Source organism: Lissotriton helveticus, chromosome 12 (genome assembly GCF_964261635.1).
Source record: "Lissotriton helveticus chromosome 12, aLisHel1.1, whole genome shotgun sequence".
In the NCBI taxonomy this organism is placed as follows: domain Eukaryota; kingdom Metazoa; phylum Chordata; class Amphibia; order Caudata; family Salamandridae; genus Lissotriton; species Lissotriton helveticus.
This window is the reverse complement of record NC_136073.1, coordinates 563,065,815-563,090,619: the sequence shown is the minus strand read 5'-3', so window position 1 is coordinate 563,090,619 and position 24,805 is coordinate 563,065,815. Positions and strand designations below refer to the sequence as shown.

General features: G+C 48.8%; 1 protein-coding gene across 1 annotated transcript in view; it reads left to right on the top strand.

The window, feature by feature from the left end:
• LOC144798061 (cytochrome P450 2D6-like) overlaps positions 1-24,805 on the top strand; it is a 346,978-nt gene that overhangs the window by 71,110 nt on the left and 251,063 nt on the right. The window contains exon 2 of the mRNA XM_078668833.1: positions 3,111-3,273. Within this exon, the coding sequence (XP_078524959.1) occupies positions 3,111-3,273 (163 nt within the window). The remainder of the gene's footprint in view (positions 1-3,110; positions 3,274-24,805) is intronic.

Sequence of the window (24,805 nt, the reverse complement as noted above, 5' to 3'; positions counted from 1 at the left end):
TCAAAGCTGTAAATCTGTGCCTGGTGTCGTAAATGGCTTTTGTTATTTTACAGCTCGGCAAGGAAAGCACTGTGCTAGTCCTATGCTTAAAGACTTTGATAGAAAAGAAGACATTTGAGGTGACCAGATCTGGAGTGTTGCTGGTGTTGAGAGCGCTCTATACAGGAATTGCTTTCCACCTAAACTTGAGAACTATCCAGAGTTCTCTGCTTCTTTTTTGCATAATTTATTCATCACTCTATGCCTGTAAGGGTATTTGTTTTTACTTATACTGAGTTTTCCCTTGTGTCTGGACAAAGCTATACCTCTCAGAAGAGCTCAATTAGAGCGAAACACTGTGTCAGGGGTTGCTATTACTCATTTCAAGTTGACATGGTTAGTATTTTACCAATTCAAAGCTGTAATACTGTGCCTGGAGTGGTAAATGGCTTTTGTCATTTTACAGCTCGGCAAGGACAGCACCAGTCCTATGCTTAAAGACTTTGCTGTAGAAATGGCCAAAGACTTTGTCTTTTTCTATCTCGGCGTGGATGGCACGGTGCTAATACTATGCTTAAAGACTTTGATAGAAAAGCAGACATTTGAGGTGAGCAGATCTAGAGTGTTGCTGGTGTTGAGAGTGCTCTATACAGGAGCTGCTTTCCACCTAAACTTGAGAACTACCCAGAGTTCTCAGCTTCTTTTTTGCATAATTTATTCGTCACTCTACGCCTGTAAGGGTATTTTTTTACTTATACTGGGTGCTTCCTTGGGTCTGGACAAAGCTAAAGCTTTCTGAAGAGCTCTAATTAGAGCAAAACACTGTGTCAGGGGTTGCTTTTACTCATTTTAGGTTGGCTTGGTTGGTATTTTACCAATTCAAAGCTGTAATACTGTGCCTGGAGTGGTAAATGGTTTTTGTCATTTTACAGCTCGGCAAGGACAGCTCTGTGCTAGTCCTATGCTTAAAGACTTTGCTGTAGAAATGGCAAAAGACATTGGGGCATCATTAGGATGGCGGGCTGACTTTTTCCGCCCGCCATCCTGACGGAAAACGGCACCGCCGCCATATGTGCGGTGGTCCCATGGGGGAGATTAGGATGCGCCCACCACACTGGCGGGCACATCACCCATTTTTAACATTGCGGCGGGCGGTGCTTTTAGCAGCACCTGCCGCAATGGTAAAAATGCATGTTGTGCATGCAAATGTAGGGGGTACCATAGGTGCCCCCATGTTTATTTATTTATTTATTTATTTATTTGTGCGTTTTTATATAGCGCCGACTTTACCCAAAGGTGTCACAATAGGAACAGAACTGGTACATGAGAAAATTACAATTGACCAAAATACAAAAGCAAACGTTACATTAAATGAAGCAAAAATGACATGAACTGCAGCTCTTTGTAGAATTATTTTGATATTGGATACTATAATATTCTCTGCCCACTGCTAATCTTGTCCCATAATGCTTTGCAGGGCCTTTGGTTGGGATTGTATTTTTGCCCATAATTACTGTGCTTGGGGTGGTCCTAAGAGGATGGGACCACCACTGAATCGTTCAACATGATATGCTCTTTATGTTCAAGGCATCTACTTGGTCCTCCCCCTAGGTTAAGAGGGACCCCAAAATCATCACCTCTCTCATTGCCTGATATTTTCCAATGTCAAAGTTCACTTTTGTGAATTGGTTATATCCTTTTTAACATGTAAAGTTGCTTTATCAAAGCATTTGTGGGTGCAGGTTAGAAGCTGGCTATGCTACGTGGTTGAGCGGATTTTTTCCCTGGATTTTTTCCCTGACTACGTGTTTTTCATGGAATGCATAGTTGACGAATCTCAGCGAACTCCGAGAGCTTGCCCAGGGTTACTTCTGGTATATTTTATCCACTTCCCTCTTTTCCCTGCCAGGACACACCAAAGTAGATAACACTTTGGTTTAGACTATGGATAGAATGCATTACCAAAACAAAAGACTCTGAGGACCTTCAAGCGGAAATCTATAAAACGGAAATATCATTGAAAAAGGATGAACACACCACCAACAACAGATTAATATGAAGTAATACTTACCTGTCTTATTGTTGATTTGCATAGCAAGATCTAATAAACAGGCACTATAACTGCTGAACGGTGTCAGAGTCCTCCTAAATATTCACAGTGCTCTAACATCATATTGTAAGCCCTAGTTTTGGGAGTGTTGTTTTCTATGGAAATTTAATAATGACTTTGGGGGAATTTTACTGTTGTGATAGAAAGTCATTCTGGAAGACTTCTACCAATCCTGGAACAGTTACTTATGTGCAATATATGCAAGTTCATTATGTTGAGTCTACTAAACATCACACATGTTGGCACGTGCAAGACATATTGAGGGCTTACCAAGAACATACAGGTGCTTGGAGCCTGTCCATTGCCTACCATTAGTTGACTTAACCTGTCACTCTCATGTGCTTGCTTATTTGTTTGCCTGCTTGTCAGAGCCTCGTTAAGGTCCCTTTTGTTTGGCTGGCTTCGATGCTTACACTGCTTGCTTTTCAAACACTACTTTTTTCTTGTTTTTTAAACACCCCACGAGAATGCAACGGTTTGCCAACTGTGTCCCCTGTGTTCTTCTCTTCCCTGCTCTCTGAGTTGCTCAGTGTCACCCATGTGCTTCTCTACACCCCCTACATATTACACTCACTCTTGCCCATGTGCTTCTCCCCTGTTGATTCTCTTTCCCACCCCATATTTCATGTTGCTTCTCCTCCACCAGCACCCTCCTTTTTCTTGCCATGTGCTTTTCGTGTCCACACTATACATCCCCCATTGCTTGGTCACCCGTGTGCTTCCCCACCTGTGCCCTCCATGTTATTTCCCTCAACCCGCGCCCACCATGTTGTTTCCATCCCCATTGCTGCTATTACCCTCGCTTTCAACAAATGCTTTTTCACTTGAACCGCATGAAATGGACCCCCAAAAATGATGCGGGCAGTCATGTCAAAGGCTTTTTAAAAATCTTTAGCCATGCTATACTGCATTCCAAAGGAGGTACTTAGTGACTTTGCTAATGCTTGTTTTTATATTGAGTACTGTTTCCATGACATGTAAGATGCCTCTTTGATTGTATTTAAAGACTTTTTTTATTCAGTTTGCAGAAAAGTATGGCCAGGTGTACAGTTTATACTTCGGAACAACTCCTGTTGTGTTTGTGCATGGACTTCAAGCTGTTAAAGAGGTTTTGGTGAACAAAGGCCAGGAATTTGCTGACAGACCTGAGAACCCCTTGATCGATGCCATCACTAAGAGAAAAGGTACATGCATGGGATCCTTTGTTGAGCAGGGTTACTTGGCCTAGTCTAAAATAAACTGCGGAACAGGAACGCTTGAGACACCATTACATGTGGTTTGTAGGTTCTCCATAGATCTTAGGTACGGTAGGTGTAATGCTCTAATTAATTGGTGTTGTAGTGGATGGGCACTCCCACTCATGTTTGGTGACTAGGACTGGGACTTATTTTTCATATTAAGAGTTTGACCCAGAGCAAGAGAGAGAAAGGCAGAAAAGGGAGAAAGGAGCACTGGAAAGATATGGAAATACTGGTAATATATTTATTGCATATTTAATAGAAACCTTTGTAAATCAAACAAGCATATAATAGAAGTAAAACAATAGCAGTGCATCCTAAAGCAATTACAAGAAAAGCATTTGCGGTGCAATCAGAAATGTCATAAAAACAAAACAAAAGCAAAACATTTTGTAATGGTTAGAAATAAGTATCATATAACTTTAAACCTTACTCTGAAATATAGAATAGCCTACAAAGTGCCAACGTGCCTGTATAAAAACAAAGTGCCAAGGAGAGCAGGTCTGTTTATAAGAATTCATAATATGCATACTGGTGATTTGGGATGCTATGTGTTTTAACTAACAGAACCTAGGACATGAAGCGATATTTGCATGGAGAGATAAAACATGTGTAGTAAAAAACTTGTTTTTCAAGAAAATTTGAATTATGATGTGTTTTGATTAATAATATCTAAAACATATTTTAAAGAAATGGCAGGAGGGAGGAAACACGCCTAAAGTGACATCTAAAAGCCAACCTTAAAAAACATGAATATATAGTTAATATAGCCTTATAGCCCGCCATATAGGGCTATACCGGCTATTAAAGGCCCTCTCCAGCGTTAAAGTCCCGAGCCGAAGGCGAGGGCCTTTAACAAGGGATAGGGACTTTGATAGCCGGTATAGTCCAGCTACAAAGGGCTATAAGGCTATTAGAACATTCTGCCACTAGAGGGCAGAATGTTCTAACAAAAAAGAACAAAGCCTTATGGGAGCGTGAGGGGATTGCCTCAGGCTCCTTGAAGCCTTTGTTCACAGCCAGAGCTGTGAACAAAGAAGCATTGGAATGTTGGAGCTCCAGGCTTATACCAGCCATTATAAGCCCGGAGCACTCCATTGTTTTCAATGGAGCTCCCAACATTCCAATGTTCTAATAGTTAATAAGAAGAGGAACTATGAAGATGGCCCACCACTCAACCTTTAATCTCTTGAGACTTGAGCATGGTCATGAATGCAGACATAAATCTTACTAATTTAGCAGTCAGTACAGTATTTTGCAGGTTCAAGACTGCTATAACGGCTTGCCTGCATGTTCGAACTTTCAAAGTATTAATCTCTGACCGAAAAAATTGCCAGTGAGCTTCTAATTACACAGGACACAGACATAGTACATGTACTATTGTTTCCACAACCTTTCGGCATACCCTGCATATATCATCAAGAAGTCAACTTTAACACTTGAGATATGGTCCAATGTTGGTACGACCCCCAAATGAAAGGCCATAATGACTCTTTGTCTGCTGCGAATAGTTCAGCTTGCCTTCCTGGAGAATCATAAGATGCTAACATCATCCAGGCATGGGACCACTGTACCAGAGTTTCCTTATCAAAAAGTCTAGAGAAGAAACGAGTTTTGGTGATAACCACGTTTTAAAAAATCCTTTTGCCTAATTCCCAGGGACCATGCCTCCCGGATGTGTACCGTAACCAAAACTGGGTCTGGGTTCACGGGCAATAAGGACAAGCCTCACTTACAACAAAAACCAAAACGATCACCAATATTGCCACCTAATTTCTACAAGGGCCTGAGATGACCACTCAACCTACTGATCTAAACAGTAAGTCTCGAGACAAATATTTTTTAGTCCAGAATAAATCAATTATTTTAATCTCATATTTTGTCAATACATATTTAGAACAAATTCACATAATTGAAAACATTACTTACTTCACTCCACATTTACTCACAACAACAATTCTTGCATTCTATTCAATCATTCAACCATACATACACATCATACAAAACATAGATTAAATTTACATCAGTTATTACAAAAAATGATTTACAACCATAATTACACAAAACAGCATAGGAAATAATTTCAGTTTATCAAACAGTTTTTGTTTCAGAACAACACTCCTAATGCGGTATGAAAAACGGTCTACGCCTTTCGAAAACCCTTAGTTCAAGGGAATTCTCTTCAGGACCACGTAGCTGTGAATGGAAAGACAGGCATGAGTCAGTCTGATTAGAAGACCACCCATGTAACACTTCTAGGTGAAAGAAAAGGGAACCTAGTCCAACCTCAAAGGTGCTCGATTTCTTTAAGTGTGGGCTCTGAAACAAACACAAGGACAGCCCAACTTAGTATCAAATATCAATTAGCTCGAGCTAATTCATATTTGATACTAAGTTGGGCTGTTCTTGTGTTTGTTTCAGAGCCCACAAGAAATTGAGCACCTTTGAGGTAGGACTAGGTTCCCCTTTCTTTCACCTAGAAGTGTTACAGGGGTGGTCTTCTAATCAGACTGACTCATGCCTGTCTTTCCATTCACAGCTACATGGTCCTGAAGAGAATTCCCTTGAACAAAGGGTTTTCGAACGCGTAGACCGTTTTTCATACAGCATTAGGAGTGTTGTTCTGAAACAAAAACTGTTTGATAAACTGAAATTATTTCCTATGCTGTTTTGTGTAATTATGGTTGTGAATAATTTTTTCTAATAATTGATGTAAATGTATTCGATGTTTTGTATGATGTGTATGTATGGTTGAATGATTGAATAGAATGCAAGAATAGTTGTTGTGAGTAAATGTGGAGTGAAGTAAGCAATGTTTTCAATTATGTGAATTTGTTCTAAATATGTATTGACAAAATATGAGATTAAAATAATTGATTTATTCTGAACTAAAAAATATTTGTCTCGAGACTTACTGTTTAGATCAGTAGGTTGAGTGGTCATCTCAGGCCCTTGTAGAAATTAGGTGGCAATATTGGTGCTCGTTTTGTTTTTTGTTTGTCCCGGATGTGTACGGCATCCAAGCAGACTTCCATGTGCGGGCATGAGGGGCCTTGTCCCTTCTTTCCTTGGCTCATTACCTCCTCGTCTGTCTTCCTGGATGCAGTCCTCCCGCATGATACTTCTCCTTTCTGGCAGAACCAAGTCCCTAGCTGAAACTCAAAAAGTTCCCCCAAGATGGCCTCTGTTACCCATGAACCACCCCAAAAGGGAGGAACAAACAAAGCACTTCCTGTAACATACCACGCCAAAAGACACAAGAAAACAGGAAATAGTCAAACGCGGAGGGTGGGACTCAGGACTGCATCAAGGAAGACCAGGACTTGGAGTAATGAAGATTAACTGTAAGTAACTGGGGCATTACCTCCTCGCCCGTCTTCCTGGATTCAGTCCTCACGCATGATACAATACACAAGCAAACCAGTGACTATTTACAGACACAAATGCGGGGAAAAACACACCAGTGAAACACCAAGGATGCGGAATCAAACCAAGTTGTGATATAATAATAACATGCAAAAACCAATGCAGCTCAAGATACAAAAGGATCAGACTCACCCTCTGCCACAGACAGGGCATGATCCCCAAAGGAGTAGGAAAAAAGCCCACCCAACTGCAAACGATAGTGGGAAAGAAAAGTGTGATGGGAACTCCAAGGAACAGCAGCTCACACATCACGCAGAGAGGCCCCCCGAAAGACCGCCCAAGAAGTAGCCACCCCCACGTCGAATGACCTTTCACTGGCAGGGGAGAAGAAGACCCAGACACCTGGTAAGCCCTCACGGTGGCAGATTTAATCCAGCAGGAAATGGAGGTTGTAGAAGGATGAGGACCCTTATTTGGAAGACAAAAAGTAATGAAATGGGAATCAGCCCTCCGAAAAGAAGAAGAACGCTCCAAATAAATGGACTAAGCCCTTCAAAGATCGAGGGAGTTCACACTAACCTCCTCAGATGAAGAAGGGTTGGGAAATAAAACCGGAAGGACAATGTCCACCAAAAAATGAAAACGAGAAGGAATCTTAGGAACGAAAGCCATGCCAGGCTGAAGAACAACCTTATCCAGAAAGAAACGGAGAAACGGAGAAACCGACATCAAAGCACCAATCTCTCCCACCCTTCGCCCGGAACAGACAGCAACCACCACCTTCTCTGTCAGACAATTGAAGGAAACCTCATCCAGAGGCTCAAAAGGAGGACCAAGGCGATACCAAAGGGGATGATGGATGGAACGTTAGAGTAAATCAAACACTCACCCCCAGTCAACTGATCTGAGTTTAATCCATCATCATTCTGTAGCTCACTCCACCACCCCAGTTCAGACATGGCAATATGCAAATCAGTCTGACCCTGTGCCTCATGGGAACAGTCCAGCCCGAACTGCCAAGCCATGTCTTCCCTGGACAGGAAACAATTATCCTGGGACCGGTTTTGGGTTCATAACCCTCATCAGCCAGGCTATCTTGAATCCATTGGCAGAGTAAGCAAGGGACCCACGTCTGGGCATACCCTGCCAACTTAGGGCGAACAAAGCAATACCAAAGGGGATGATGGACGGAGCGTTATAGAAAATCAAACACTCACCCCCAGTCAACTGATCTGGGTTTTATCCATTATCATTCTTTAGTTCACTCCACCACCCCAGTTCAGACTGGCTTGACAGTTCGGGCTGGACTGTTCCCATGAGGCACAGGGTCAGACTGATTTGCATATGGCCATGTCTGAACTGGGGTGGTGGAGTGAGATAAAGAATGATGATGGAATAAACCCAGATCAGTTGACTGGGGGTGAGCCCAGCCAATGTTTTCTCTGGGAACCTGAACCACTGCCCCCTTGTCCAGGAGTTGCCGAATCCCATCCAACAGTGCAAGACAATGCACTGGACCTCACAGAAAAGGAGTCTCGCGGAAGAAGGAATCTGAAAATTGCAAGCGATACCCCTCGGACACGACCTGCAAGACCCAGACATCTGACACGTCCTTCCCCCACTGGTCTTGAAAATCCAGAAGGTGCCTTCCCACTGGAGAGGCTATCCGGCAGTCAGGCTTTGGGAGGATGGGGGTTGGCAGCAGAAGAGGAAGACTGGAACCGGGATTTGTCTGGAAATGGGGTGCCCTGACTGGGACCACTAACATGAAAGGGTTGGGCAGAACCCCTCACAGAGCCGGAAGGAAAAGCCCTCTTAAACACAAAACCCCTGCCTCTTGTAAAGGGTCTTTCTGGTGCTATCAACTTCTTGGTCTCCACCGACTTCTTGACCATTTCCTCAAGCTGCTGGCCAAACAGTTTAGGGTCCTCAAAGGCCAGTTTCATCAAAACAGCATCAGCCTTCCAGCTGTGCATCCACAGATGTCCACGAGCAGCATCAGCCGCCCCCAGAAGTAGCCGCAGAAGCACACAATCTGTCAAAGGACACATCTGACAAACAGCGAACCTGTTGTTCCATTAGTGCCAGCAGATCCAAACAATCTGAACCCTCAGACATATGATCTGACAAGGCCTGAAAGTCCTTTAGCAAAGACTGCACAGTGTAAGTAGTGTAAGTGTTCACACAAACAGAGAAATTAACAGCAGCATAACACCATTTAGCCACACTATCTACTATCCTATCCACTGCATCAGGGGGGAAGCATCCTCGGAAACCATATTCACCTGAGTGGACATGCCAGCAATGAGATTATCCACCTTAACCACCGATGGAAACTCCTCCACAAACTTGTCTACCAGATAACGGCGGGATAGAAACTGAGAGAAGGCTGATTTTTCCACCTCCTTCCTCTCATGCGACAGCACTCTACAGATCACATTATGTAAAGGCACAGTTTCAGGCTTCACCTGTTGATAATTTGCCCAAAAATCATCCTCATCAGCTGATGGACAAGTGGTAAGGAGACGCAAGTTTTCCCGAACATGCTGTAAAAGATACACCATCTCAGGACCTTGAACATACCACCCGCCGACGCTCCTCAGCATCACCCTCAGGCTCCACCAGCTCTTCCCTGGAAGTTTAGGCAGAGGCTACCCCTCCCAGGTCTTAAAAGCAACCTCAACCACAGCTTCAATCAAGGGTTACATGGACAGCAAAGAGGGCTGCACTGAAGGACCAGCGACCTCACATCAGGCTCCATAGTATGCCAACACCAAACAGACAAAACACTGAGAACGCACCAGCCAAAACAGGCTATATATAGGTGCCCCATGACCTAAGGTCACTTGGAAAACGCCCATAGAGGACAATGGGGGGGAGGAGCCAGTCCCATATAATCCCCATATGTCACGCAGGGGAAAAAAGCCCGGCAAACCACAGCACCATCAGCTGGCAAAAGGACCACTCTGCAAGTCCTGGCAAGAGCACTAAAAGAAGCTCACTAACGCAGGGCACCAAAAGCAGAAGTACATATTAGCCCCTCCAGCTTTCTTCAGAGCGTTACAGGCAGAGAACAAGCAAGGCTGTGTGTCCTGGACCCCACCCGCTGACACAGAGCACTTAGGGCCGGGCACGTATGAAAAACGTGAAGTCCCAACAGCCCAGTAGTGTAGTTCCTATATTCCCAATAGGCTCTGCGCATTGGAATAATATATCCCATAGATATGACGTAGGACTTATCTCAGTAGGTCTCTATCAAATATACGAAACTTTTTTGTGAGTGCCAGCTAGCTCAGAGGTCACTAGAAACTTTCTCGAATTCACAAGAAGAGATTAGTTTCTGACAACCGCATAAACATGCCAACTTTGTTTCCCTAGGACTGGAATAACTATCTTCAGAGTCGTGAAAACAATAGATAAGTATTTCACTCAGTCAATTGTGCATGCTTCGTTTCTACAGAGTTGCAGAGAAATAGTGAGACGGGCGTTTTCAAAAAAAGGTTTATTGAACAGTTTTATTTCTCATGCAAGAGAGGTGAACTGCAACAATCGTTAGACAGAATGCAAAGTAAAATGCGTACAGCAGGAATAGTATTATAAAATAATACTGTAATAGCATTGTATGGTTTCTAAGCCATATACAAATACATACTTAAATAACACAGGCTAAAATACTCAACTGGTGCTTCTAAAATATGCCTACCCCAATGTACCTAATCTAGGTCTAGTACGTGGGAAGAAGTAAGTATGGTCTTTAGCATAGGTTTAGTTTTTGCCAAGAATCTACCAAAGGTTTCTCTAGGTTCTAATCAGCTCCATACCTTAGAATGAAGGAGGTCTGGTATCTCTGTTTTGGGACTCAATTTCCCAACACCCCACAAGGGGAGTCAGAAACACTGGAACTGGATTTCCCAGGCAAGGAGGACAGCTTCCTGATCAGTGCATCAGCTAGAGAGTCCGCTTCCTTCGGCACTTGCTATAGCGAGCTGCATCGGGCAAGTAGGTCACCGTACTGCTCCGAACCACCATGCTTTGCTATAGCAAGTGAAGGTATATTTATACCTTGAAGGTGTTTAGGAATGCCATGTTTGACGTAAAGTTGGGCATATGAACGTCATGAATGAACCCCTAAGGAATAGATGTTCATTGTAAAACTAACTGAGTTCTTGGAGAAATCAATATTCAAGCAAGGGGAAGTCCCTAACGGCTTAAGCTGGTTTTACAAGAAATCGTTGTGACATTTGGTGAACGGATGCAAGTAGCCATGCCTGTATTTGGGTAGCATGGGCTATGCCTAAATAAAGGCTTTATTTCTGTGCCTATATAAGGGCAACGTGAATTGTACCCATATAAGGGCATGAATAGGGAAAATCCATTTGGAATCTAAAACCCCTGTCCCAGGGTAGGGGGGTTGACTTGACTGGGGTCGGTTTCCACCGGGCTTGTTAATGGAGCGGAAGGTGAGTGAGAGGCTGACTCTTTCAGGAGTGATTTTAACGAAGGCTTTATTTTTATGTAACAATGTCTTTGCCGGCTGGTGATTCACTCTCTGGCAAACGTTGCGGGATCAAAAGGCGTCTTCCGCGATGGCTCCAGCTTGCTTCAGGGACGATTCCTTCACTGGGCTTGGCTCGGGTCCTCTCCGTCTCCCAGGCATGTAAAAGGGGAAGAGAGAGAGACCGTGTCAGATCGCCGAATGAGACCATACAAGTCGGGGACCGGGGGTCATGAAAACCGGTGAAGTGGTGCACTGTTACACGCAGTGAAGGAGTGCGCGTGTAGGGAGGGGGTTAAGGAAGGGAGCTTTACAAAGGGGCTATACAATCACTACGGAGGCTGGACTCGGCGTACCACCCAAACCGCCACTCGGCCCCGTACCTGTTGGAGCCACGCCCCTCCCGTGGGAGCGTGGCGGGGCGAAGCGTGAAACCGGTGGCCTCCTGGCTTCGGGTCCGCTTCTCCTTCTCCGCTCTCCATCTCTCTTTTCCTTTCTCCTTCTCCAGACTCCTCTCCGTATTCCGCAATCGCTTCACCTTTCTCCACCAGGGAAACGCCGTTCGCCGCTGGTCTCCCTTTTGAAGTTCCCTCCTGTCTGTAGTTGGGCGGGGCTAGGTCTTCCCATGCCTCATAGTTAAAGGGACCGCTGCATACAGTTTCGTTCGGCCAGCATGTCTCTGGCTCCTCGTTCCACGGGGGGTCCGGCGGCTGTTGGGAAGCAAAGGAAGCGGGTAACAGGGGAGTGGTGGACCACCAGTCAATGTGTAGTTCTTCTCGGAGCATACTCGCCCTGTCACATACCCCCCCCCTTGGCTTCTCCCGATCGGGGAGAGGAAACACTCGGGAGAGAAAGTCTGCATTCCCATTCTCACTTCCCTTGCGGAGCATTACAGTAAAGGAGTACGGTTGCAATGAGAGGATCCACCTTAGTACCCTAGGGTTGTTGCTGCTGTTTTGGTGCATCCATTTCAGAGGTGCGTGGTCGGTGTGGAGGGTGAATGGTTTCCCCTCTAAGTAATAAAACAACTTCTCTACGGCCCACTTAATTGCTAGACCCTCCCTCTCAATGGTGGAATACCTGCCTTCCCTGGTAAAAAGCTTCCTGCTGATGTATAACACTGGATACTCTTGCCCGTCAGAACCGGTCTGGGACAATACCGCGCCTATGCCTATGTTGGAGGCATCGGTGGTGAGTATAAAGGGTTTGCCAAAGTCCGGGGATATTAGCACCGGGCCGAGGTCATGGTCTCTTTCAGGAGGTGAAAAGCCCTAAGGGCCTCCGGAGAGAGGTGTGTTATATCCCGGGTTTTGGTCTCTTTGCGCAAGAGGTCGGTCAAGGGGGCTGCCACCTCTGCGAACCTGTCAATGAATTGGCGGTAGTAGCCTATTAGGCCTAGGAAGGCTCTCATGTCCCTTTTAGTGTTTGGGAAGGGAACATTGGCGATGGCTTTCACCTTCTCGCTTTGGGGAGCGATGGTTCCATCCCCCAAGACGCACCCCAGATAATTGACGCTGGTAAAAGCTGCTCTGGATTTTTTTGAGTTAATGTGCAGTCCAGCTTGCCGGAGTGCAGTCAGAATGGTTCGAAGATGACTCAGGTGTTCCTCCCAATCCCTGCTGTAGATTACTATATCATCCAAATATGCTGAGCTGAAAGCAGTGTAGGGCTGCAAGACATTGTTCATGAGTCTCTGGAACGTTGCCGGAGCCCCACGAAGGCCAAAGGGGAGGACTGTGAAACCATGTAGTCCGTTCTCGATGACGAAGGCGGTTTTCTTGCGGTCCTCCTCACGAAGAGGTACCTGCCAGTACCCCTTCGTGAGGTCAATATTCGTGATATACTGAGCATCACCGATTTTTTCAATTAATTCGTCCACCCTCGGAATGGGGTATGTGTCGAAATTAGAGATGGCGTTTAAGGCCCTAAAATCCATACAAAAACGTTTGGATCCGTCCGGTTTTGGTATCATCACGATGGGTGATGACCAGTGACTCGTGGAAGGGCGTATCACTCCCAATCTGAGCATTTCATGTACTTCTTTCTGCACGTCCTCCCGTCGGGCTGCAGGGATCCTGTAGGGCCTTTGTTTTACTGTTTTCCCGGGTAGGGTTTCGATACAATGTTCTATGCGATCTGTTCTTCCGGGCAGGTCCGAAAAGACGTCTGAAAACGGCCTCAGGACCTCGTGCAAACTTGTCTTCATTGCCACCGTTAGCTTCAGGTTTACCACCAGTTGATCCAAAGTGGAGGAGGCAGGTTGGGAGGACGCATCGATCCAATGGGTCCCCTGGGGTACTGGTCCCAGCCATTCCTTCAACAGATTTATGTGATAGGTCTGGGTCTTTTTGGACGAGAGACGTAGGCGATAAGTTGTCTGTCCGATTGTTTCGATAACCTGAAAGGGCCCCTGCCACTCATTTTTGGACTTGCTGCTTAAGGAGGGTAACAATACCAGGGCCCATTTTCCTACGTCTATTTTTCTTAACTTCTTGCCTTTATCGTAGTTCCTTTTATATCGGTCCTGGTGGTGTTCCAGACTGGCGTGGGCCATGTTCCGTAATTTGCCCAACTGGGATCGGAGTTGTGCTGTATATTCCAACATGTTTTTTTGTTCTTGAGCCTCCTCGGTTTCCCACAGGTCCTTGGTCATTTCGAGGAGGGACCTGGGGAGGCGCCCGTACAACAACTCAAAAGACGAGCAGCCCAGGCTGCTTTGTTTCTGGGCTCTTAAGACGTATAGGGCCAAAGGTAGAAGCCGGTCCCAGTTCGTGCCCTCTGAGGATAACATCTTCTTCAGGGTAGACTTGAGGGATTGGTTGTACCTTTCGACAAGGCCATCGGTTTGCATATGGTACACCGATGTTCTCAGATGTTTTATTCCCAGGGACTTACACACTTCCTTCATGAGTTTGGAGGTAAAGGGCGTGCCCTGATCCGTCAACACCTCTTTAGGAAAACCCACGCGGGCGAACAACTCCACGAACTTCTCCGCAATCGCTGACGTGGTGGTGGTCCTCAAGGGGAAGGCCTCCACGAACCTAGTGGCATAATCCACGATGACCAGTGCGTATATATGGCCTTTTGTGGATCGGGGCAATGGCCCGATGAGGTCCATGCCCACTCTTTCAAGGGGAACACCTATAATAGGCATGGGTTGCAACGGCGCGGCGCTGGGGCGATGGGTATTCTTCCTCTGGCACACATCGCACTTAGCACAATAATTCTGGACATCCCGGTAAATACCCGGCCAGAAGAAATGTCTGATGATGCTTTCGGTGGTCTTTTCTTTTCCAGCATGGCCGGCCGTTAGATGGGTGTGTGCAAAGAAGAGCACTTGTTCTCTGAAGGAGGTTGGTACTAACAACTGGCAACTGCTGCTCTCTGTGGCCTGTCTGTACAGCAGGTCGTTTTTGGTCAGGAATCGGGGGTACGTCAGGGGAGAGGTTCCTTGACTGTGGTGAGCACTTTCCCAGGTGTTGTACAGGGTTTTGTCTTCTGCCTGCGCAAAACTGAAGCTTCTATCTATCTCCCATGGCTCGGGGGTTATGAACGCTGGGGAGGGTCCCCCCTTCCTAGAGGGGATTACTGTGAGCTTTTCCCTAAAAAGGGACAAGAACTCAGGGTTGTCCATTCCTAAAATCATATCTTCCGGAAGTGTACCTACCACTCATACCCTGATGGTATACGGGGCTCTCGGCGGGATCACTATCGATATGGAGGCCAAAGGGTAAGGCTTCATGTCTCCGTGCACACAGCGTATATATACCTGTGCCTCCTGTATATACTGTTCGGGAAGGACAAAGCGCTCCTGTACCACAGACTGTTTGCACCCCGAATCTAGGAGGGCCCTCACACTAAAACCATTCATCCTCATACTCACATAGAAGGAACTGCCCAGTTTGGCCGAATACATCACCGTCTTGGGGAGGTATCCAACCTCCATCGGCTCCTCAGGGGGTCTCTTGCGGGGGCACATCCTCGCTATGTGGCCCCACTCCCCTCAGTCATAGTACTGGGGCCCTTTGAACATCGGGGACATCATTCCTGATGGTCGGGGTCTTTCTATCGCGGGTCGGGGTTTTTTCTCGACCTTAAGAGGGGGAAGATTCTTGCTGGTCTTCTCGATTTCCCCACCACTGAGTCTAGGCTGGGCCCGGGCATAGTGTGCAGCCATTTCGATGGCCTGTTCTACGTCCAATCTGGCGTGTTGGCGCAACCACCTTTGCGTGGCATACGGCAGAGCGTCCATAAACTGTTCCAAATAAATCTTGTTGAGGATTTCCTCTTTACTGCATACCTCCGGTTTTAAACATTTATTGGCGGCCATTCGCAATCTAAAGAATAGGGTCTTGGCATTCTCTCCAGGCAGGCCTCTTTCTTTCCTAAACCTTACTCTGTAGGCTTCCTGGTCCAAGCCCAGGTGATCCAATATGACTTCTTTCACTACGCCGTACGGGGTGTTTCCCAGCGGGTTCGCCGCCTGGTAGGTGGATTGAGCCTCCCCAGTCAGGAGGGGGTCGAGAAAGAACAGCCACTTATCCTCGGGCCACCCTAAGGCCCTGGCGGCCCTCTTAAAATTCAGTAAGAAGGCATCCGGGTCCTCCTCCTGTATGTATTTTTGTAGAGCAATACCTGTAGGATGGGGGTATGCACCCGGGCTTCGCCGGCTGAGATCGGTATGGGAGGCGGCACATTCTTCAGACCTTCTAGTTGTGCAGTTATCGAAGTCTTAAACAGTTCACTGTCTGCTTGAGCCGAGGACATCTGGCGTTCCACCGCCCACTCCAGTTTTTGTTGTCCTTTAATGAGGTGCTCAATGAGGGTGTCCATCTTGTTGCAGAGGGGAGGTGTTACTGATCCCACTTCTGACACCACGTGTCCCAGGGGAGGGGGGTTGACTTGACTGGGGTCGGTTTCCACCGGGCTTGTTAATGGAGCGGAAGGTGAGTGAGAGGCTGACTCTTTCAGGAGTGATTTTAACGAAGGCTTTATTTTTATGTAACAACGTCTTTGCCGGCTGGTGATTCGCTCTCTGGCAAACGCTGTGGGATCAAAAGGCGTCTTCCGCGATGGCTCCAGCTTGCTTCAGGGACGATTCCTTCACTGGGCTTGGCTCAGGTCCTCTCCGTCTCCCAGGCGTGTAAAAGGGGAAGAGAGAGAGACCGTGTCAGATCGCCGAATGAGACCATACATACAAGTCGCAAGACCGGGGGTGAGGGAAACCGGTGAAGTGGTGCACTGTTACACGCAGTGAAAGAGGTGCGCGTGTAGGGAGGGGGTTAACCCCTTCAGTGCTGCGCGAATTCCGCTGCGGTGCTGAAGGTACTAAAGAACCAATGGACTCATGACGGAACGGTTCCGTCATGAGCATAGGCCAACCGACGCTCATGACGGAACCGTTCCGTCATGAGCACCGAAGGGGTTAAGGAAGGGAGCTTTACAAAGGGGCTATACAATCACTACGGAGGCTGGACTCGGCGTCCCACCCAACCCGCCACTCGGCCCCGTACCTGTTGGAGCCACGCCCCTCCCGTGGGAGCGTGGCGGAGCGAAGCGTGAAACCGGTGACCTCCTGGCTTCGGGTCCGCTTCTCCTTCTCCGCTCTCCGTCTCTCTTTTCCTTTCTCCTTCTCCAGACTCCTCTCCGTATTCCGCACTCGCTTCACCTTTCTCCACGAGGGAAACGCCGTTCGCCGATTCCGGGGCTGGTCTACCTTTTGTGCCTGGACCCGATTGGGGTCGTTAGAGGAGCTGCGAGACGGACCTAAGATGGCGGCGGCCCGGAGCTGAGAGAGCTCACCGCTGGGGCGAACGGCGCAGCAGCCGGGACACAGCAGCGGGGCCCACTGGTGACTGTGGGGGCGGCGTGCTGAGCCCCTGCCTAGGAACTGGAGGAGCTGGCCGGCGGTGGCTCTGCACGGCTGCCTGCGGAGGAGTTGGGGCTGGAGGACTGGGGGCCGGGAGCGGTGCACGGCCCCGGAGCGGACTGTTGACCCCGCGCCGAGGATCCTGGGGGGCGCCTGCGGGCCAGCAAGGAGAGTGCACCCGAGGTCGGGCGCCCACTGACTGGCGGCAGGGCTTGGATGCCGCGGTGAGTCGGGGACCTGAACTGCTGCATGGGCATAGGGATAAAGCGGATGTGGAATAACGCCCCAGGGCTGGACCGGTGCGGAGTAGCGCTGAGCGGCCCGCTGGACACCTGGTACTCCTGAGTAGCGCCCTGCCTTCCTTGCCTGGGAGTAGAGGCACTGGCGCTAGGGATCACGTTGAGCGGTGTGGAGCAGAGCGCTGAGACAGCATTGAGGCACGACAGGTTGATTGGGGGTGATCACGACCTCCCTGCACAGGGACTACCAGACAACGAGCGGCCATCTTTGATGGTAGGTGAGAGCCTGGGGGATACCCGGAGACTGACTCTTGGTGGGGACCGCCACTTTTGAACCACTGTGTGTACGGGGAATCCGAAGGGCCTACTTCGCTGATCGAATGAACGTTGGGTCCGGGCTTACCCCCGGAGACGGCCTTGGTCCGATTTCCGCAGAGGGCAAGATGGCCGCCGAGGGAGGCGAACTGACGCTACACCGAGAACAGGTTGTCGATGGAGGAGCCCATGAGGACCAGGAAAGCTCGCCGCAGGAGAGGAGGCTGACGGCGAGGCTAGATGGAATACTGGAGGCGATAACCGCGACCAAGGAATCCCTGCATCAAGATATAGCGCAGGTGGCCAACGGGCTCGGCCTCCTGAAGGCGGACCACACTAAACTCAAGGATAGGGTGAAATAAAACGAACTACTGCTGCAGGAGCTAAAGCCGGCGGTGGTGACCGCAGAACATAAACTATCTGACATCCTCAGTCGCCTGGCGACGCTTGAGAGGCGCGCAGAAGATTCCGAAAGCCGCAATCGGAGTAACAACGTACGAGTGGTAGGCCTGCCGGAGAAAGTGGAGGGGGATGACGCGGTGGCGTACATGGAGACCTGGTTTAAGACGGTCGTGGCCCCGGAGGGACTTTCCCCCTTCTTCTCTCTGGAGCGGGCACATAGGGTCCCGGCCCGTCCGCCTATGCAGGGTCGCCCCCCCAGACCGATGGTGGTCCACCTGCTGCACTTCAAAGACCGTGACCTATTGATACAGAGGGCTCGCTCTGTAGGCCCCTTCCAAGTGGACAATAGTCCGGTCACGGTCTTTCCTGACTATACACAGGAGGTCCAGAGAAGTAGGGCCTCCTATCTGGCTGTGAAGAAGGAGCTGAGGGAGGAGGGCATACAGTACTCTTTGCTCTTTCCGGCGAAGCTGCGAGTGATCCTAGATGGTACGACCCACTTCTTTCAAACTCCTGATGAAGTGTGGTCGTGGCTCGAGTTGTACCGCGCCGGCACGGATCGTAAAGGAAAAGGGGGTAGAGAGAGGCAGCCGTTGGTCAAGGTGAGGAAATCACAACGCCTCCGCAAAAAGGATAAACTCAAGAGAGCGCAGCAGGCGGACCAGATGGCGGCGGACAGGAAGGGAGCGCTTACCGCGACGGCGATCATCACGGGCTCGCAACAGGAGAGAACACTGCTGGACTCGGACTCTGGCGAAGAAGATGGCAAATCTAAAGGGGACGTTTCGGATGTGGATAGCTCCGGGGGGCCGGCGGTCACCCCACAGACGGCGGATGGTCTGTTTAATGAATAACACTGCCTACGGACCCTGAGTTTTGGCCTTCTGCTGGAGCGTGCTGCCCTGGTGCTCTGAACATTGGCAGGTACTGTCCGGAACTGATGTTGGGGGTCGGGGGCTCGGGGCGAGGGCCTCGGCTGCTCCGGGTCGGCTCTGACTACCCCTTCTGTGGCCCTTAAGGCCTTCTGTGGTGGCGACTGCAGAATAAGGGAATGGGTGTTTTGTTACAGGTTTGGATGGGGTCTGATGCAGTGTTGTTAGGTCCTGTTCTGGGGAGTGGGGTTGAGGGGGTTTTTTGGGGCGTTTTGAGTGGGGGGTTCAACTGCATTGATGTGGGTGGCGGGGTAACTACGAGACAGTGGTTGGGAGGTGGCAGCAATGGGGACGTTACCTAGGTTGAAATGCCTCACGTGGAATGTTCGCGGACTTCGAACTATGTCTAGACGGTATAAGGTGCGCGCCCATTTGGTGAGGCGAGGTGTCCAGATTGCACTGTTACAGGAAACTCACCTGACCAAGCACGAATGTGCTGCACTGCAAAGGAGGTGGCTCGGCCAGGTGTTTGGTACTGGGTATTCAGCGTTTGCCAGGGGGGTGTTGATATGGGTGAGGGCGGGGGTCCAGTTCCAGGCTACGAATCAGTTGGTCGACCCTGAGGGACGATTTGTGGTGGTAGAAGGGAGATTGAATGGCCGAGATGTAGTGCTGTGTAGTGTGTACGCCCCCAATTCGGACCAGGCCCGGTTTTTTGGCGGCTTGTCGGGCTCGCTGGCGCACTTTCTGGCGGGCCCCATTATCCTTGGTGGGGACTTCAATTCAATTACTGATGTTACACTAGACAGATCGCATCCCCCACTATCTGACTCCCCAGTACGCAGGTTAGCAGCACATAGGAAAAATTGGCAGGAGAGTTGGGGCCTTGTAGATGTCTGGAGGGAGCAGCATCCTGAAATTAGGGATTATTCCTTCTTCTCGGCACTGCATGCACTGCACGTTAAGCTAGATTCAATCTTGTGTGGCGGCCCGTTGGCGGCCATGGCAACACATTCGGAATACCTGGCTAGGACCATTTCAGACCATAACCCCCTATTGGTGACGGTGCAGTGGCAACAGGCGAGGTCAGCGGTTCCATCATGGAGACTGCAACCAGCTGCATTAGAGGATCCGGTGTTTGGTGACACGGTCCTCCGGGAAATCGAACATTACTTTGATGAGAATGAGGGTTCTGCCACCACGAGATCGGTTGAATGGGATGCACTGAAAGTGGTGGTGAGGGGCGTATGCATGGGCAGGTTACCGAATGAAAGGGCGACGGTTGTGGCTGAACTGGAGAAGGCGGAGGGAGTGTTGAGGGATCTAGAGCAGCGTAGACCGGAGCAACCAGAGTTGCAGGAACGATTGCTGGAGGCGAAAGAAGTGGTTGCAACAGAAACGGAGTGTTTGCGATGTTTTGATTATAAGTTGTATGCCACCAAAATACATGCAGAGGGGGATAAGGTGGGCACACTACTTGCTAAACTCGCTAATCCGGATCCTAGAGGCTCCCCGGTCATGAACATTAGAACGGAGTCGGGGGAAGTTGTTTATTCACAAACGGCAGTTGTGCAGCGCTTCCAAACGTATTATACAAATCTCTATAAGAGCCGACTGGAAGTGGAAGCCCCGGAGATTGGGGATTACCTAGGGACGGTTTGTCTACCGGTGTTGGAGGCAGAGGTAGCGAAGGAGTTGGGGGGCCCTATCACCCTGTCAGAAATACGGGTGGCCGTCAAGCAGATGGCGAGGAATAAAACACCGGGGGTGGACGGCCTGCCGATTGAATTCTATGCAAAATTTATAGATGTTCTGGCACCTAAGCTGTTAACAGTATATTCTGAGGCACTGACGTTTTGACGCTTACCCCAGTCGATGAGGGAGGCGTTGGTGGTGCTGCTCCTGAAGCCTGGCAAAGAAGCTTCAGATGTGATGTCGTATAGACCTCTGTCTATGCTGACAGTGGATTATAAAATTTTAAGCCGCATTCTTGCCACTAGGTTACTTCCGTACATGACCACACTGGTACACCGGGATCAGGCCGGATTTATTCCGACCAGAAGCCCCTCTCTGAATGTCCGCCGACTGGTACGCATACTGGACGATGCCTTGGACTCGGACCAATTATCAGCGGTCTTGTCGATCGATATAGAAAAGGCTTTCGATAGCCTAGAATGGAGGTATTTAGATGGAGTGCTGGAGAAGTTCGGCCTAGGGGATGGATTTGGGCGGTGGACGAGGGTGCTGTACTCGTCCGCTACAGCCAGAGTACGGTTGGGACCCGTCATATCATCGGCCTACCAGGTGGGTAGAGGGACGAGGCAGGGGTGCTCGCTTTCCCCCCTGCTGTTTGCTTTGGCGATGGAACCGCTGGCGGCACGGGCGAGATCGGGCACTTGGTACAAGGGGATTGTCTGCGGGGCGGAGACTCACCATATCTCGCTATACGGCGACGATCTGTTGTTGTACCTGGAGGACACAGAGAGGGCATTGGAGGGAGCAGTGGAGATGTTGCCTGACTTTGGCAAACACTCGGGCCTTAGAGTCAATTGGAATAAGACGTGTGTTTTCCCACTGCGGGCGAATACACGGTATCCCCCTCTCGCCGCAGATGTGGTTTGGGAGGACGCATGTTTCACACACCTGGGGGTCCGCATTTACCATGAAACCGCGGATCTGTTGGAGGGAAATGTCGGTCGTTGTATAAGGACTTTGAGAGGTAGTATGGCTTTTTGGGCCTCCCTCCCACTGTCGGTGCAGGGCCGGGTGGCCCTGCTAAAGATGGTGTCTCTCCCGAGATTGTTATATTACTTTCGTACCCTACCAATTTGGATCCCGCAGCGGATGTTTAAGGATCTTAGGACAATGACCATCGAGTTTATCTGGGGGCGTGGAAGGCGTAGGGTAGCTTTGAACACTCTGATGAGACCCAAACTTGATGGAGGGTTAGCGGTCCCCGATTTTGAATTGTATTATCTGGCGGCTCAATTGCAGGTATTGACGTTAAATGTAGCTAAAGAATTTAGAGGCCCGGAACGGGAACGTGGGACCGGGATACAACGGCATGTCCTCTCGTACATAATACTACGGCAGAAATTAGATTTGAAAGGCCTGTCTGTGGAAGAGAAGACTCTTCGGCTGAGTTGGAATAGAAGTCTGCGAAGGGCGAAGGCAACTTGTCCATACGCGCCGGAGATCCCGCTGGGGATGTTGACTGCGTCCCCACATGGGGGCGACTGGTCCCCGTTGTTAGATTGGGAGGAGCAGGGTTTGCTAATGGTGGGGGATTTATTTGTCGACGGGATGTTGGTCCCCTTCCGGGTCCTGCAGGACCATTATGGCCTCCAAGATGGACACTACCTGTTGCATGCAGCGGTGGTGGCAGCGATGCAAACGTACTGGAAAAGGGGCCTCACGGAACCGGACACCACCTTGGCTTGCCAATATGTGGTGATGGCGGCGGGGACGATTAAGGCGGTAACGTGCCTTCACTCCAGAATGCTACGTGACGGGTTGGAGCCACTGACTACCCTCAAAGAAAAGTGGGAAGGGAGCCTGGGTAAACCGATACCGGACACGGTTTGGAGCCAAATGTTGGAGAGGACATGGAAGGGTAGCAGAAATGCCCGCTTCCAGCAGGCGCATTTCTTTGTGCTGCATAGGGCTTACCTAACCCCGGGGAAGATTAGACGTTACTTTCGAGTGCAGGACGCGGCATGCCCAAGGTGCTTAGTGCCGTAGGTAGAGCTGGAACACCTCTTGTGGGATTGCCCGAAGCTAGGAACGTATTGGCCCAAGGTGGGAGAGCTTTTGAACACGGTCACTGATAGAGAGGTGGAATTCGACATGGCGACGTGCCTCCTGCTCTGGTTCCCCCATACCAAACGGACAAAAATTACGAGTAAATTTATAGACCTGGGACTCATATTAGCCCAGAGAGAAATTACCTGGCATTGGAAATCCAGGGAGGGCCCGTCGTTCAGGAGATGGATGAATGAGTTGTTGAAGTGGTCCAGATGCGAGAGTGTGGTTCGAATGCGGCAGGCCACCAAGACGGGTAATGAGAAGGGCTTGGAGGCAGCGAAACCTTGGGAGACGATTGTGCAGGCGTTGCGTGACTACCTGACGTTGGATGAAGGGCGAGAACACTCGGTGAATGAGGTGATGTGAAACCTCGAAGAACGATCAGCTGACCCAGATAAGCAGAGAACCCTAGAGCCTAATCCCACGCTTATTACCCACATCAACGGCAGTTAGAGGGAGGGGGGGGAGGGCAGGTTTTGGAATCCCGCTGTAGTTCTAGGGTGGATGCCGGTAGATGGGACTCATAATCAGTGCCAGACAGAGCAGAACCACGGTGTATGGACTCTTGGGATTAGACGTAGTAGTCACCGAGGGGTCTTAAGACAGTCACCAAGGGGAGGTACTGAAGAGGAGCTGCAGAGGCGAGCACAGTTGATACTGACGTAGCTGGAGAGGCTACCTAACTACACTAGGCGGGGCTTCGGGTAGGGGTTTTGTTGGTTGGAAAATGCAGATACTACGCTTGGTTGATGACCAGGTACCTGAACGAGAGGGTCACTGGGCCAATATGCCGGCATACCGATACGCCACCGAGCCTCCGGGATGTGGGCGACATGGCTGTGTGCAATTTTATAGTTACTATAAGGCGTTAAGGTGACAAAGGTGTAATGGTTGACATAATTGGATGCTTTGCTTTAAATCTACAATAAAAACATGTTTAAAAAAAAATACAAATAAATAAATAAAAATGAGGACAAGGTCAAATATTGTCTCCGGAAGTTTTTCATAGAATTCTAGTTCTCTGTGAATAGTTCTACTTCAAGCAGATTACTTTGTGCCAAACAAAAATTAAAAATACAAATTTGGAAAAAGAAAAAGTTAATCATAGAAAAAAGAGTCCCAAAGTTAGAACTTTGTTTTGAAAAATGAAGGTCGAATTCAGAGTCTCTCAGAACACGGTGTGCCAAATCAAAAGTCAGTGTTATTGTTTGGAGAAAACAGAAAATCTTCTAAGTCTGTAAAGAATTCATCTACCATTGTAGGTGAAAGTTGGATTACCTCATTAAGAGGATCATCCGCACATAGATGTGAAGCATCGCCGTCAGCATTGGTCGCATTAGCTATGTTCGAATCAGATGGTATCTGTGTGCCTGTTGTTTCTCCTACCTCACTGTCAGCATTTGGCGTCTGTTAGATCTCAATAAATGCCGTCATCAGAATTGGTAGCCGCTGGGGACAACACAGGGCATGGGCCGTTACTGGTTCAAGCAAAGTATCAACATCCATTGGCATGACTGATGTGAGTGTCGGACACGTGTCTAGCAGGCATTCTTCTCCGCATAGCAGGCATCGTAGAACAGGTAAGATGCAATCTTGACAAATTGGTCTGAATGACAGAAACCATGTGGTATTTAATTCTCTTAGACGAGGTAGTCCCAAAATTTGTACGATGCGCTCACGACACTTCATCGCCAGTAGAATCGTCTCCACGGTGAACTGGGTGTTGCTTGCGGGTTGACTTGCCATATCGCAGCAGTAGGAGCAAAAATAGTATCCTAACAGCGAGTCCCAAAATGAGAGGCAATCCGCCAAACACAGAGTGCACGAAGTTTGGAAATATTCCTAGGACTGCTTCAAAGGGTGCTAACAGTCCCGAAAAACTATCTTAAATACATGTACAAAACCACTCGTATCAGACATGTTTAAGATACGACTTAACATTTCTGAGAAATTTATAGGGCAATTTGTACTTAAGAGGGCATGCATCTCTGCAGAAGTCCTTGCGACTTGCAGATCATAGGACTCTTTGGCCGAGGTCAGTGGCACAGTTTTTTGCAAAAGAATGGCTTTCATTCTGCTTAAAGTATCAATTCGTATAGAAGAGATGTTCATTGAA